Below are 16,227 nucleotides of genomic sequence, written 5' to 3' on the forward strand. Positions count from 1 at the left end.
CTCTCGCCACGAAAACAGTCCAGTCAAGGTTGGAGCTTCCCTTGCCTCCTTCACACCCCTGGCTCTCAAGGGTTAACACACTTCTTTTAAGCTGCTCAGTCGACACTTCGAGCGTTGTAAGTATGCGGTTGATTCAATCGGTTCAAATTGTTGCTTATTGGCAACACTGTAGGTTGGTAGCGTGACCTTGACTGGACTATTTTCGTGGCGAGAGCTTGAGTTGCCTAACATTATCATTTTGAGAACCTGGAGTCGTAAAATTTGGTCCGTTTAAAAAAATAGCCAATCAAATGCATTCCTTTCCGAATGTTAAGCAACTAATTCTCTTATACGAGGGACTTCCTGCATGGCGACGGGTAGTGCCATCTGTCTTGGAACATATGTATTTCCGGACATATATTCACATAAACGTTTTTGCTTCTAGTCCTGTCAGGAATCAACTCCTGAAGTTTGTTCCAATTTTTCTGAATCGCCTTAGGGCGCAAAAGTGAAACCATTCTTTCGATAGGTCAGATGAGAAGAAAAGCTGAGGAAAGCAAATTTTTCTATGGCAGCAAACATATTGTTACGACTTAAACATATTGTTACGACTTATTGTTATAAAACCAAACCATAATTGATTAGAAAACATGAAAAAGTAGTACGTCACGTACTGTATACGAGGGGCATGTAAAAAAAAAGGACCGATAATTTTTTTTACCCGGGGTTGGAAACACTGATGAAGTTGAGCATGCGCAGGAGCATGCCCTAGTATTCTGTGCTTGCAACAGAGATAGTATCGTCAGGGTGTGGTTGCGTACGTGCGAGTAGCAGTAAGGTGAAATGGCTGCCGTATTTGAGATTAAAGTAACGTTAGAATGTATTTTTAAGAGACTCCTAGTAAAAGTTGATTAAAATTGAGGATTCCGCAGCTGCCATTAAACTGTCGTAGGTCTAGACTGCTTTATAGGACAAAAGTGAAGCCATTCATGCCAGTCCATAAGACGAATTTTACATTAATAGTACCGGTAGATTCACATGTTGATTCGGATCCCACCTTAAACTGTAGGTCCAGTCCCGATTAGCCTATCTGTTCAGAAAGTGGACTTTAAAAACAAAAACTCAGATGAAAGCAAGCGTATTAGAATACATTATCAAGCAATGATTCACCTTTTATATCACACCATCATTAAAAGAAACCATACGTAATAAGTCGCCGTTCGTGTGTCGCTTGTCGCTTCAGTCTGAAAGCTCCCTAGGGGAAACGACAATTGGCAGGTGAAAAGTGACAATTGACACGGGGAAATCACACCGTAGTGGCATGCGACAACCAACAAGGGCCCTTTCAGTCTAAGAGAGATTTCATACTGAAGCAAGCCGACAACTGTGGTGTAGTGTGGTGTGGTGTAGTGGTTAGCATTGGTGTTCGTTACAGTGTCCTATCATCAATTTCATCGTATCATCATTCATCCTCATCTTCGCGATTAGCCAAAAGTGACAGAAATGCAAGGTATGATAACCCATATCAATCTCTCAATCAGACTGAAGCATCAGCCGACAACTGCTCGTCGCTTGCGTGTGGCTCAGACTGGGTCGTTTTCTCTATAGTATGCATTGTGTCGGACCGGTCTGTTATTCGCGTATGCGCGGTGAACGTTTTGCTTGTGACTGAAAGTGCTCGCGTTGCTTGTCGCTTCGGTGTAAATTCTCCGGTCTGAAATCTTCCTTAGGGAAATTTCACACCAAATGGAAAAGTGACACGCAATTCATGGACTATCAGTATAATCAAAACATTAACTTGGTAACCCCATTTAATAGTATAAAAAATTACGTGAAATAATCTACGGCATCTACTAATTCGGATAACAAATAGTTAAGAAGACATTTATTTTCAATTGTTAATGCACAAATGTGACTATATTATATTTGATTGTGCTTTATAGGGATGCAAGAAGCTTAAAGACAAACGGAAGCTGCAGGAGAACTACGTTCCTTCCCTTGTGGACATTGAGTTTTTTATATTCTACTTTATGCACAGAAAGGCTAATCGGGACTAGACCTACAGTTTAAAGTGGAATCCGAACTACTATGTGCCTCCACCGGATATCGAACCCGGGACCCCTTGATTACAAGGCGACGACGCAACCACTGCGCAATCGGGGAGGCTCCTTGTGAACAGGAGGAACGAATCGCAAAAGTGGCTTCAGCTTTCGTGGCTGATCAGCGTTGCACCGAGCGTTACAGTTATGTGTACAGTTCAATGCTATCATTATCTTAGAACTACCAGAACAACTTAAATTTACTCGATCTGTCCTTCCATGGCCGTGCCTGAATGGTGGAAGACAGCAAGCGTGCATATTTCGATGATGGTCTCACAGCTCAGTCTTTAAACCCAGGACCGAAATCGAAAATCTTTCGAATTGCACTTTGACTATAGCGCCAAACACGATTAGTAGATAAAACTACGAACACATTATTTTCCCCTACTTTTAAACACTTGTTTTTCACCATGGAAATCACATAGCATTTTAAGTAGTTCTTACATTTTCCCCCCATACATTACAAGAAGTACAACCAACATCTAGCTGCCTTTCAACTTTCATGATTTCAAACAAATTAACATCAAGTATTCAAGCCTGCAACTTGGCGTGCTCCGTCCTGGGGTCTCGATTGCTCATTTACTTGGCCCTTTCGAACTGCACTAGGTGACGTAACTTCCGACAACACCATACTTCAAAACTGCTTATTGGAACTTTCGGACTGAGCCCATGTTATTGGTAAGACGTGGACACAGCTGTTAGACAAAGAAGGAAATGTGAAGATAGTGTGTGCTGATGTAGATTGTGTTTTGTTATTGACCACGTCGTTCATGAAAATTGCAACGTGGAGCTGTAATAAATAATGCCGACGTACAGTTTTGCAGTGATATTATGACGAGGAAAGAGAGGATTAAAATATCCATGATGATAATGAAGATTTAACTATTAATTATGGTTAGTAGTCACGTGAGGGTTTTTGAACAGTTTGATGTGGTAAATCAAGGGGTCCCGGTTTCGACACCCGGTGGAGGCACATAGTGGTTCCGATTCCACATTAAACTGTAGGTCCAGTCCCGATTATCCTTACTGTGCATAAAGTGAACTTTAAAAAAACACCAACTGAATTGAATCAGTTTGATGTGGAGTGTGGCAATCTTCGAAGTTAAATTGAAAGATCTGACCTATATTGTTTCATAAATAGTATGTATCCATTAATTTTCGTAGCTGATATTCTCAATGATTTAGTTGTGCTTGCAAAAGTGTCACGCAAGACGTTCGAGGAATTACTTGTTAAAAATTCATCTGACGTCTCTTCTCAACCAATTCTAGTAATCGTTATTTAGGCAAAATTGCATTTAGATATAATTTATTTACAATTTTCAAAACCCACAGAGTCAATAAGGAAACAAAATCTCGCGTACATCAAGACAGACTATCTTCATATTTCCCCTCTTCGTTTTCTTAACACTTCTGGAACCCGAACGGACAGTAGTTGATCTAAAATATCCTGTCAACATCTCAGAAACTAGTGAATGTGTGAGGTTTCGAATTTTCTAGAACTGAAGACATACCAAATTCTAATTTGAAGTCATTTCAATTTTATTGGTTTCCACCACTTATCTACTGCATCAAAATAATCGAACATCAACAAAAGTTGTTTATGTACGTAACATTGGAGAAAGTTTCAAATTACAAATACGAAGTTTGCAAGCCGAAAGGTGAATTATTTACAAACGTTACGGAATATCCATTTTATCGATATACTTGTTCATGTATGCCTGGTAATATATAATCTAGCCTTATCGGGCAGTAAAAAAAACTACAAAGATAAAAATGTACATTTCTCAGGTTGAAAGATCTATGTAATATTACCGTACTGCAATATGAATAATCTTGGTCCAGAAATAAAAGACAAACATTCAATAGAAATGCGCCAACCCAGGATACTCTCGCAAAAATCACGATTTTCGATTATTGTACATTTTAGTACTTAAGTAATTTTAATATTCAGACAAATGCATAATATTTGTTCACTTTATAAATTGTTCAAGCAGAAAATATACAACTGAAAAGCTCTCTGTGATGATCACAAGAGTAAGGTGCAGTAGCAGCGACTTGGTGCCAAAACTTAGGGGGTAAAAAGTGGAAACAATTGGGGGCAACTACCCCCTACGCCCCCCAAACCGCCGACACCGATAAGGTGGATATGACAATACCTGAGAATCAACCAGAGACATTATCTCAAGAATTTGACATGCCTCCCCCGACACAACAAATAACAGCGCCATTTTGTAATATATTATCACATGGCCCGTTCATTAGTCTGTTCCAATACACAATCTGCTCGTTCCATATGCTATACCTTAATTTTTCACAAAGTACATTAATTTATAATTACAACATATCATTTCAGTTATAAATTTTAGGTGAAGTCATATCTTAAATATTTTTTTTACTTTCATATACTAAACTTTTCATTCATCTTCAATATCGCGTCATCATGAATATCAAATTAACATGTTGATATTGTTATTGTGTCGATTATGTTTCTTACGTAATCTTTCTCCTCTTTCAGGACTATGTAGTAGCCGTCACTCTGAGGCAGCAGTGGTATGATAAAAGACTCATGTATAATGACAGAAATGGTTTGTACTATATTTACGATTAACCAATTAATGTGTGTCCCCCCATACATATTTTAAGAGAGATATCATTCCCATTCTCTCGGAATATCTGTGAGTTTTGTGGGTATTTTATAATATATATATATATATAACAGAAGTTTAACACATTCACTGTCACAGTGGAATAAACTTTTTTTCGTTTGGGCCACGATATTTTATTACGAGAATATATTAAAAACGTTAAAAGCAATATGTTTCTTGATTAGATGAAAAGTCCTTATATTCAATTATTTTATGTGCGTGAGATATGTGTAACTCACGCAGCGCTAAACCCTTTATCACCTAACTGTAGACCAGGCGAACGAGATCAAGTCTCTGCGCAAGTAGTGACGCAAAACGGCTCCACCAATGAACAGGGAGGGAAACGGGATTGCGTAATGGGAGACGGGAGTTACCCGATTTCCCAGCTTCGTTCTGCAACGTTGCAAATTTTGAAAGCGATAATACCGTACGCACATGAAAACGGACTGTATACTGCTTTTCCGGATTCTCTGGAGTAGCGACGCGCAGAGGGGAAAACTTGTGGGCGGGGCCAGACTAGGTGGAGAAAGGTGCGGGATGAAAGCAACGAAGTGCTGCGCGGTGTAACGGCAGTAAAGCAAAACGATTTCTGCTGCCAATTTCTTCATTTATTCTTAACAATGGCCAGTGTATTGTTTTACACAAATAACAAATAATATTGCACGTTTATTTGTCTTTTGATGCTACGAAGAACAGAAAAAAATTAAAACAAATTTAAACATACATTTTCAAAAAACATGCAAATAACCACAAACTATGAAACATCATGTATCAAAATGTGTTTTAAACAAGTCTGAAAAATATGTTTCAAACACTTTGTTTTAAACATTTGTAAAAAAACAACAAAGCCATGTGTTACAAACACTGTCGAAACACTGTGTTTCTCGAACACATTCAACACTATGAGGCGCTCTCCTGAATGCAGAGTTTCCCTAGACTTGCGAGCTGACATGTTTACTACGGAACAACTGGACCGCGAATGAGCCCCCTCCCGTGGATGCCCCTCCCCTCCGCGGGTTCATTGGACGAGGCGCACACACTTCAACATGCGCACAGAACGCGTTCGCGTTTTCTTACTGCAGAGGAAAGGAATATAGCTATTTTTTGTCCGTCCGTACGCTTGGTTTAAGACTGACTATCTTACGGAAATATTAGGGATAAAAATGCAAGAGAAAATTTTGACCAGCCGTACATTTAGCGTACGGACTAAGATCTGGACCGTACGTCCGTACATGTACGATCACAACGTACAGTTGGCAACGCTGCGCTTTCATCACTCGATTTCCCTCCAACTTCCTCTGCCGCTATGTGCGGCCCTGCTCTACAGTCAGCTGGGACAGGGTACATAATCAATTATTACGCCTCATGCCACGTGAGTTACAACAGCATACTTATTGATTTTTTCTGAGCATTGAGTCTTTTGTTATTTGCAATTTGCAACATGACTCTCCAGTATACTCTTGTAGCGATATCGTTCGAGGAGCTGGCCAGAAAAAAATCAAGGCCAAACGCACAATCGAAAAAACTTGAAAACAGTTCACGAGGAAAACTTTTTTTTCTGTACTTGTCAGATTTAAGTATGCACCAGTAAATAAGATTTTCACGAACCAACTGCAAACTTTTTTTTGTAAATGGGAGCACTCTTCTTGTGGCATGTGAGAAGCATGGTAGTGCGAGTTGCCACGAGGCTCACAAGCTAAAGAGACGTGTGAGCAGCGCCGGATCTACAAGCCGCAAAACCCCGCGCGGAGACAAGTAATACTTTAGGGGTCCTCAGCCATTGGTATAGTACAGGGTTCTTATATGCGTATGTAAAAAATAAACGTATTTACTCAGGGGTACGGAATCGAATACAATATATACAGGAAAAGGTAAAGCTCCCTGTGCATATAGCACCGTGCCTTGAAGGCACATTTAGGGTATGTTGGTCTCACATATTTTCGATGTCGGCCATCTTGGAGGTGATGAGATCAGCACCACGCTCCAGCCGCCTTTATCCTCCCCGGGTACCATTTCATTTGAGAGTGGTGGGCCCTAGAGCCGTTTTATGCTGGGACAAAGCCGGAAAAATACCCATCTTATATCACCCACCCCGGTTTCCTGCCTGGCAGTCAGACTAGAATTAAATCAGGCTAGAATTTCACGAGAAATGCAGTGGTGAAGGTTTTTTCAATCTATCTTTAATCATAAGACTGCATGATTATAACACATGTCTCATTTTCCAGGTGTGAGAAAACAGTGTCATATACCACATCACCCCTTTCCCGTTTAAACATTTTAAGATGAATTCAATATGGCGGACGTTTGCTTGGAACACACCAACCTGGTTCCCCATAAGCCCAACCTGTTTCTATCATGAGTAGAGACCGGATTTTAAAGGGAAGTCCATTTTTTTTCAACACGGTTCATGTTGTATAACTACAGTGATGATAATTATCTTCCACCAACAAGATTGCTTGGTTTTGATTTCCCTTTTCCCTCTTTTTCAGTCCACATTCCTTTTTTTCCCTTTTTAAAACATCTTCCTTGATCCCTTTATTGACAAGATATTAAAATATTGTACGACTGTATTTTTCCGGAACAAAACATTCAACATTGTCTATTTGGTGCAGCTTAGAGGAAAGAAATATCAAGCGTCTTTTACCTTACCTTCCCTCCATGAATGCATTTTTCATTTATCACTTTACTTCATGTGTAATTTAATGTATTCCTTTTATATATGAATGGTACATATTTTGCTTTCATTTAAAATAATATTTTTAGTGGAGTGCAAAAATAAACTATAGTCCTTCTTCATTTCATATTTTTGGCAATAATTTTCCCTTTCATGTCCCTTTTAGAGTAATTTTTTTCACTTTAAAATACGGCCTATAATCATGATCAATTGTACCCAGTCTAACTCCTTTACTTTTTATAGGGGGTGTTCATGATATTTCGAATCATCCTCTAGGCCCTTATATATGACTTTGTCAACAAGAGATCAAGAATTACACACACACACACACACACACACACACATACATTATATACGTGTATGTATGTATGTGTGTGTGTGTGTGTGTAGGTAGGTAGAGGGGGCCTTTGGGAATATTTTGCAAGGGGGCCCAAGATTTGTAGATCCGGCACTGCGTGTGAGTTAAATACGCTTCACGAGACTCCGGGCTTAAAACTAACATCAGTTAAATACAACACATATGGCAGTTAATGTGTTAAAATAAAATAACAATTGTTATCCTTTGTGCTTTAACTATCGACAATTCTTGCACTTAATGCATTAAGATAATACTTTTCTCAATCACAACAATAAATATACTTTAAGATAATGTTGAGTATTCGCTTATAATTATCTGGGCTCATGCTTTTACAATGATGGTTCGAATAAAATATTTGATTCGTAAATAATTTTACTATTGCAAAATTAATGTACATATTTTGGTTCCCAATATGGCTACTATATTCTTAAGTGGGGGGGGGGAGGTAAAATAAATATTGCAAGGTGTAAGTGGTGGAGAAAGAATCCTTGTTAAGTCGCTTGTCCAGTTGCACAGAATAAAGAAATAGTTCCAAAGATTTTAGACTAAGAGTGTTCAATCAAAATGACATAAAACAAAACTGTCATTTTGTTTTATACTAGTAACTGAAAGTGTATAAACTTAACAGGAGATTATTTTCATAAGTTATACGTATATACATACTTACTTCTCGAGTCAGGTTATGAAATATATAAATATTTGTATTTTTCAGGTCAAATCAAGTATCTTCTTTTGACTTCTGCCGACATGATATGGACTCCGGATCTGTTTGTTTCGAACGAGAAAGAAGGGCACTTTCATGACATTATGGTTCCAAACCGTCTTGTGAGGATTTACCCTGATGGGAAGGTACTTTACAGCGTCAGGTATGTCCACAATGAGTAGTAGTTTTCTAAGAATAACTCTTCTATGTAAAGATTGATTTCAAGGAAGTGCTTATGATTTTATTCACGAATAGTTAGTTGCTGCTTTCGATGCCGATGCTGTCAAACGTGCTATGTTGCACTTGAGTGAGAGAAACGTCCGCGAGTGTTCGTAAAGGAACAGTGACAAAATATTGAGCAAATTTCATAAGTGGAAGACATGCGTTAACATTTTTCCTGGTTCAAGATACGTCGAGAAAACCTTCACCATTGCATTTCACGTGGCATTATACCCTGATTTTTGTGATATCACATCACCAACTTTCCATTTAAAATCTTGGAGTTGAATTCAATATGGCGGACCTCAGCTTGGCCCACACAAATATGCCCCCCCCCCCACCCCTTGGAGCTAACCTGATTCTATCATGGCCAATTGGTCCCGGGTTCTGATAGAAGTTAACAAAAAGATAAAAGATTTCAGAAGAGATACTGTGAACAAGTCGAGTTGCAGAGAGATTGTATTTTGTCTTGGGTAAATGTATTTCATGTAGTTTATATAACATGAAGTTATAAGTTAAATAAATGTTGTTTTGTTCGTTAACGTTTGGCCTAATTGAAGATCATTACAATTGGCGACAAGGATAAAAATGGAACGAAGGTAATAAGAATAATGTGTATAAGAAGATTAGTCTTATTATGAATAAGAAGCTATGAATAATGGAGGTTAGTAATCATGTACACTTTCTTGAACAGTTCGATGTAGAACGTGGCAATATTCAACCATAAATTGAAAGATTTGACCAATTCTGTTTGGCAAATAATATTGCAGCAGATAAAATAATTTGTACATTAATTTACGTAGCTGGCGGAAGATTGTACGATATACTAAGGGATTTAGTGGCACCAGCAAAAGTTTCACAAAAGTCATATGAAGATTTATGTTCTTTATTGCTAACCCATTTCAGGCCTAAAAGAAATGTCATAGCTGAAAGGTATAAGTTTTTTTTTGTTGAGACAACAGGAAGGGCAAACGTTATCTGAATTTGTAACATGTTTGAAGCATCAAGCAGCTAATTCTTCATTTGGTACGTTTCTTAATTAAATGATGAGAGACCAATTACTTTTTGGCATACATAGTGAAGTAACAAGAAAGAAATTATTAGCTGAAGCAGAGCTTGATTTTGTAAAAGCAGTATCTTTATCATCAACCATGGAAATGGTAGAGCAAGATGTGAGGTTGTTTTATCAAAAAGATAATACGGTATTCTGTAATGTACATCATGTACAAAAAGACAGAATAGTCAGTCAGCAAAGTAAGAAAGCTGCTTTTAAATGTTCAAGGTGTAATAATGTACACGGAAAGTAGAAATGTCCAGCTTGGAATGTGCATTTTTCTGAATGTGGATTAAAAGGTCATTTTCAGCAGTGCTGTAAGAATAAAAATAGCAATGTTTTTAGGAAGGAAGCTTCAACTAAGGTGAGACATGATGTTGATACATCTATGAAGCCTTTGTTGTTAAACGGCGTACATGTGGAAATTAAGGTGGCCGCGGTGGCTCAGTCGGTAACGCGTCTGACTACCATGCTATAGATCCCGGGCGGCCCCGGCGCCCACCCAGCGTCGAATAACATGGGTACCTGGGGGAAACCCTGGGGGGTAAAGGCGGTCAGGGGCGTGATGCTGATCACATCACCCCCACTCATGACCGGATCAAGAAAGTGTGGGGCGTTACCCCCACACCCCTTATACGCCTTCATGGCGTGGTGCTAAGCACAGGGGAGCACTTTACTTTACTTTACTTTACATGTGGAAATTAAACAACCAGTGTACGGTAATAAGAAAAGTAGGTTAGACTTATTGAGTCTTAATGACAATTCAAGTGAACCTTCACATCGGATTAAGGTACATAAAAATCAATTATATGTACAAAATCGGATGTTGAAATGAGTAGCTCTAGAAGTGAAGCTGATAATTGTTTGGTTAGGTTGATGTGCAATGGCAAAGAGGTCCAATTCGAAGTGGGTACGGGTGCAGCAGTGTCTGTTTGGGATGAGGAATTCCCTACAACGAATTTTAGGAACATTCCAGTTATAAAAAGTGTTCTCACTTTACGGAATGCAGATGGGAGACCACTACCAATAGTAGGGAGAGTTATGCTGGATGTGCAGTTAGAAAATGGAGGATTAAAAATGCTCTTGTACATTTCCCGAAATAAATTGAAAACACCTATTTTAGGAAGGACCTGGTTGGATGAATTATGGCCAGATTGGAAATCTTGGTTTTAGTTAAGGATTTCTAGGGACACTTCTTTGTTAACAGTATCTAAGCAACTAACTTTTAATAATCAGAAAGTTGACTACTTAATAAATAAGTACAAAGAAGTTTTTTCTGGTAATATTTGTGAGTCTATTAAGCAATTTAAAGCTACAATACCAATCAAGGAGGGAACAGTTCCGATATTCAAAAAAAGCATACGAGGTTCCATACAGTTTACAACCGAAAGTAAAGGCTGAATTGGATAATTTAGTTCAATTGGGAGTTTTGTCACCTATTCAGTATTCTGATTGGGGTACACCTTTAGTGGTAGTAAAGAAAAATAATGGTGATCTACGGCTGTGTTCTGATTTTAAGGTAACCGTCAATAAAGTGGTAGAAAAAGTAACTTATCCTTTGCCACGAGTGGATGATTTACTTAATTCTTTAGTGAATGCAGACACGTATGTAGTATTGGACCTGACTAAAGCATATCTTCAATTATTACTCGACGAGAGTGCTAAAAAGTTGTTGGTTCTCAATTCTAAATGGGGATTGTTCACTTATAACAGGTTACCAATGAGTTTAAGCTGCAGTGCACAGATTATTTTCCAAAGAACAATGGATTGAACATGATTTGCTAAAGAAAGGAGCAGTGTGGTCGTGGACAGATCGACATAAAGCTGAATTTCTTGAATCGAAAGAAGCATTGCGAAAAGCTGAGATATTAACTCCATACAATCCAGATCAAGATATTGTATTGATTGTGGATGGAAGTGGTGTAGGAGTTGGGGCTCAGTTGTGTAATAAGATTGAGGGTGAATTGAAAACAGTTGCCTGAACTTCGGCGACACTAGCGCCATCAGAGATAAATTATTGCCAATTTGAAAGGGAAGCGTTAGCTTTAGTGACGGGCATAAAGAAATTTCATAAATATCTTTATGGAAAGCATTTCATAGTCTATAGTGATTCTTTACCTGTAAAATATATTTTTGGCGAGGCAGCAGAAATTCCATCGTTAGCATGTTCACGTTTACAGAGATGGGCCTTGTTATTATCATAATACTCGTACACAATTGTTTACACAAAACGTGTAGATGTAGCAGATTTTTTTATCTAGATTGCCAATAGAGGAAGACACAGGGGATGCTGAGGAATCTTTAAATGATATTGACACCTTTGAAATTGAACCTCTACTGTTAGATAACATAGTAAAGAAAACAAAAGAAGATAACATTTTACAAAAAGTTGTACAATGGGTTGATGTTGGGTGGCCTAATTTACTTCCAAAAGAGTTTCAAAATACTGTGATCTTACATTATTATAGAAGGAAAAATGAAATAACCATGAACAAAGGATGCCTTATGTGGGGAAGACGTATAGTAATTCCGAAAGAATGCAGGGAAACAGTGTTGAGACTGTTACATGCAGAACATGTAGGTACACCTAAAATGAAGATGATGGCTAGAGAATTCTACTGGTGGCATTTAATAGACGAGGATCTTGACAGATTGGGAAATCAATGTGTAGAATGCAATAGTTTTCAAAGAAGTACATCCAAAAGCAAATATGTCGGATGGAAACAAACAGAGATTCCTTTTCAAAGAATACACGTTGATTTTTTTGAATACGGAGGAAGGAAATTTTTGCTATTCATTGCTCTAGATGGACAGAAATATGGCAGGTGCGATCGACAACAGAAGAAACAATAGAATGTTTAAACAAAAATTTCCAGATCTTTGGTTACCCTTCTGTTATTGTGTCAGATAATGGACCACCTTTCAGGAGTAATCAATTTGAGAAAGTTTGTGAAAAGCATGGAATAAGGTTGGTACATTCACCGCCTTGGAATCCGGAAAGTAATGGTTTAGCGGAAAGGTGGGTGCAAACTGTTAAAGGCTTATAAAGAAAGAAATATTTTCAAAGTAGAAATGAGGGACGTAGAATTGACTGGAAAAAAATAATAGATAGTATTTTATACTATCTAAGATTTTCGAAGTGGCAACGATTAGGAATGTCTCCAGCAGAAAGAGTTTTGAGTTATCAGCCGAGAAGCATATTCAACTTACCAAATTGCCAAATAGATGAAAAGATAGACAATAATAAATTTGAGGCAGAATCTTGGATGCCAAGATCAGGAGAGATAGTTTGGATAAAAAATTCCCATCCTTAGTGCCTAAATTTATAAAAGCCCATGTGATTAAGAGCCCATGTGATTAAGAGAGTAGGAGCAAGGCTTTTAGAAGTGAAACTCGGAAATGGATTGACAAAAAGAGTGCACAGACATCAGGTGAGAAAGCTTAAGAACAACTATAAAGTTCAGAGACGGGAGGTTGAGAAGAAAGAGGAGTTGGATGATTTTTGGACGTTTCCAAGGTATAGAGAGGCAGCACCAGGACATGTGGAACCAGAGGCAACTGTACCTGCAGAAGCGAGGAACATAGATAACAGAGAATTTCGAAGATCTTCTAGATCCAAGAAGGAGCCGGATAGACTACAACTTACCTTTGGTAACAAGACCTATGAATGATTTTTTTTTTGTTAGAGGGGGAGAATTGATAGAAGTTAGGAAGAAGATAAAAGATTTTAGAAGAGATACTGTGAACAAGTCGAGTTGCAGAGAGATTGTCTTTTGTCTTTGGTAAATGTATTTCATGTAGTTTATATAACATGAAGTTATAATTTAAATAAATGTTGTTTTGTTGGTTAACAAATAGGTATATAGGCAATGTAATGAAAACCATTCTAACATTAATCTGATTAATCTAAGATTATGCAAAATCGGAAATTTCGACATTTATCCAGTTAGAAGCAGGTTTTGTTTTCATGTTATTTCACTGCATTCACTTACTTGTCATCTCTTGTTGTAAGTTTCAGTACCACATTAACGTACATGGTATTCACTAAACACAGATCACCTTTCTGTTTACATTTTGCACAAAAGCAATGTCTATATTTTCATTTGCACTCTGCTAGCATCGTTTCTGGAACATTCGGGATCCGGCTTGCACTTGTCATCAATATATCACTGACTGCTATTGGGCAAGTAGCGCCAGCTTAAATGGGCACGTGGGGCCCGATCCCACACAATAATTTTTCGTATTATTATTATTATTATTATTATTATTATTATTATTATTATTAATATTATAATAACAATATGGCGCCTCGATCCACACTATTTCTGGCACATGCGAGTACTAGTCATTTATCTGCACAGGGGTTCCCAAACTTATTCGTTTCACGACGCCCTTACCATGTCAAGATTTTTCCCGCGGTGCCCAAGTCGCAATGTAGTCCTATCTAACACTTGCAACGCTCAGTTATTGTAATTAGGTTGCTTGCCATAAGTTAAAAAATAAACACATATTTCAAATTCAGAAACATTTTATATGTAAAAAAAAATACTAAACAAGCACATATTTGGATCAACTATATCATGTCAGTGAAAATATTGAAACATTTCGCGGCCGCCTGTTAGCCAGCCACGGCGCCCACTTTGGGAACCACTGCCTTATAATACACCTAATAAAGCAAAGACCAGCAGGGATTCTTAATGCTCTCGAAGCATAGACTAGGATTTTCAATATTAACAAGCCATTCTAAGAAGACTGCATTTATTTTAGACAGATACAGTTTCATTAGAAATTGTCTTGGGTACAACAACCTGACTTCAGTAAGTTACTAAGTCCGTAGTTTATGTGATTGAAAGCTCGTGAGCAATGGCGCAACCACAGGGTGAGCAGAGGAGCATTGCCCCCAACATTGAACGGAGATGAGATCTAGAGCGGGAAGGGGGGGCAAACATTGACGGCCTGCAGGGGGTAATTACCGCCCCCAATTTCAAATTTTAAGCAATAAAAACGCTTTTCGTAAAATTTTCTTTTTCGCTTCGCTCGCAATATATGGTACTTTTCCGAAATGCTTTGTAAATTACTAGAGAGAAGTAAGACTTCTCTGAATTCAATTGTTTTAAATGCATGAACAATTGTTTTGAGGAAAAGGAGTGTGCATATTTGAGAGGCAACTTATGTAATTATTGCTGTAGGTTTATTATGAGATGGATGAATTGATTGTGTAATGTATTTAAATACTATATGTTGTATATATAGTTAAGTATTAAAAGTTATATGTTAATGTAAAAAGTAATTATGTTTATTATTGTTATTATCATTATTATTATTGGTACTTTTTATCCTGATACTTGCCCTCCTAGACAAACATTCGTGGTTACTCCTCTGCTCCTGAGAATGTGTGTGCGTGTGGGTCTGGGTGGGGGAGATTCGTCTCTTTATGACGGAGAGAATAAGGAAACTATTGTTGAAATTGATGAACTGACAATTTGCCCATTACGACGATCACCCAACTAGTATTCTACCTATAGGTATGCTTTGTCCTTAAGTGTGAAGTGTGCAGGCAAAGCCCAACATGCTCTCTGCAATAGAAAAGTTATATAACAGAAAAAATAATATTAATTATACCTAACTAAGGATCGATTGATCAGGTGATTGATTCTCTATCACGTGGCTGCCGGTAAAGGCAGTTTATGGATCTCAATTATCGCATGTAAGTCAAACACCTTCTCTGTCAAGCGCCCGTTTCATCTTCTGACGTCAGATTAAAGGCAGTTTCACCCTGAATGCTTAAGTGGGCACTTAAGTTTTCACAGTCCTTAAGTCCTGTTCTAATAAAGCCACGTTGTCCACTAATCTTATATATTTAGTTCTTCTTCTTCCTATTATTATCCCTTCCCTATTCTGGAAGCAGTTCTTTAAGTAGGTGTTTAATAATGCAGGTGATAGGAAGCATCTTTGTTGTGCTTCTCTCCTAATTTCACTTCCCCCTGTCATTTCTTCTACTCGCAGTTTAATCCAGCATTTCATGAAACAGATTGTTTATGTCTCCACTCTTCCACAACTGCACCGATCTCATTCAGCATCTCTATAAGTTTCACCCAATTCACTCCATCATGCTTTCTTCAAATCCGCAAATAATACTTCCATATTCTAGGTATCTATCGCCATATTGTACAGTGGGATCCATGAGTATTATCGTGCAAATTGTCAATTACTATTTTCATCAATTTTTATCTCACATCCTATGTATTTTTAAGCGATGGTTCTTTTATGTATGCTGGTGCAGAAGTTGTCAACAGCTTGTTTTGAGTTTTCTTTTAATTTTTGAAGATCTTAGTGGGTATTGCAGGAACATGGTGATGGACAATTTTCACGGCAAATACTCATGGATTTCTCTGTACTTTGGCCGCACACGTCTGAAATTTCCAAGAGATGGGAAAATTCCCTCCCTTCAAAATATTCGGCGAAAGGGTATTCCGCGAAACGGGAAGACATGAGC

At 38.0% G+C, this 16,227-nt stretch overlaps 1 protein-coding gene across 1 annotated transcript in view; it reads left to right on the forward strand.

The window, feature by feature from the left end:
* LOC145980075 (glutamate-gated chloride channel-like) overlaps positions 1 to 16,227 on the forward strand; it is a 70,823-nt gene that overhangs the window by 37,180 nt on the left and 17,416 nt on the right. Inside the window, exons 4-5 of the mRNA XM_083113068.1 lie at positions 4,594 to 4,663; positions 8,468 to 8,621. Coding sequence (XP_082969194.1) covers positions 4,594 to 4,663; positions 8,468 to 8,621 — 224 coding nt within the window. The remainder of the gene's footprint in view (positions 1 to 4,593; positions 4,664 to 8,467; positions 8,622 to 16,227) is intronic.

Source organism: Lepisma saccharinum, chromosome 27 (assembly GCF_977018435.1).
Source record: "Lepisma saccharinum chromosome 27, izLepSacc3.1, whole genome shotgun sequence".
Lineage (NCBI taxonomy): Eukaryota > Metazoa > Arthropoda > Insecta > Zygentoma > Lepismatidae > Lepisma > Lepisma saccharinum.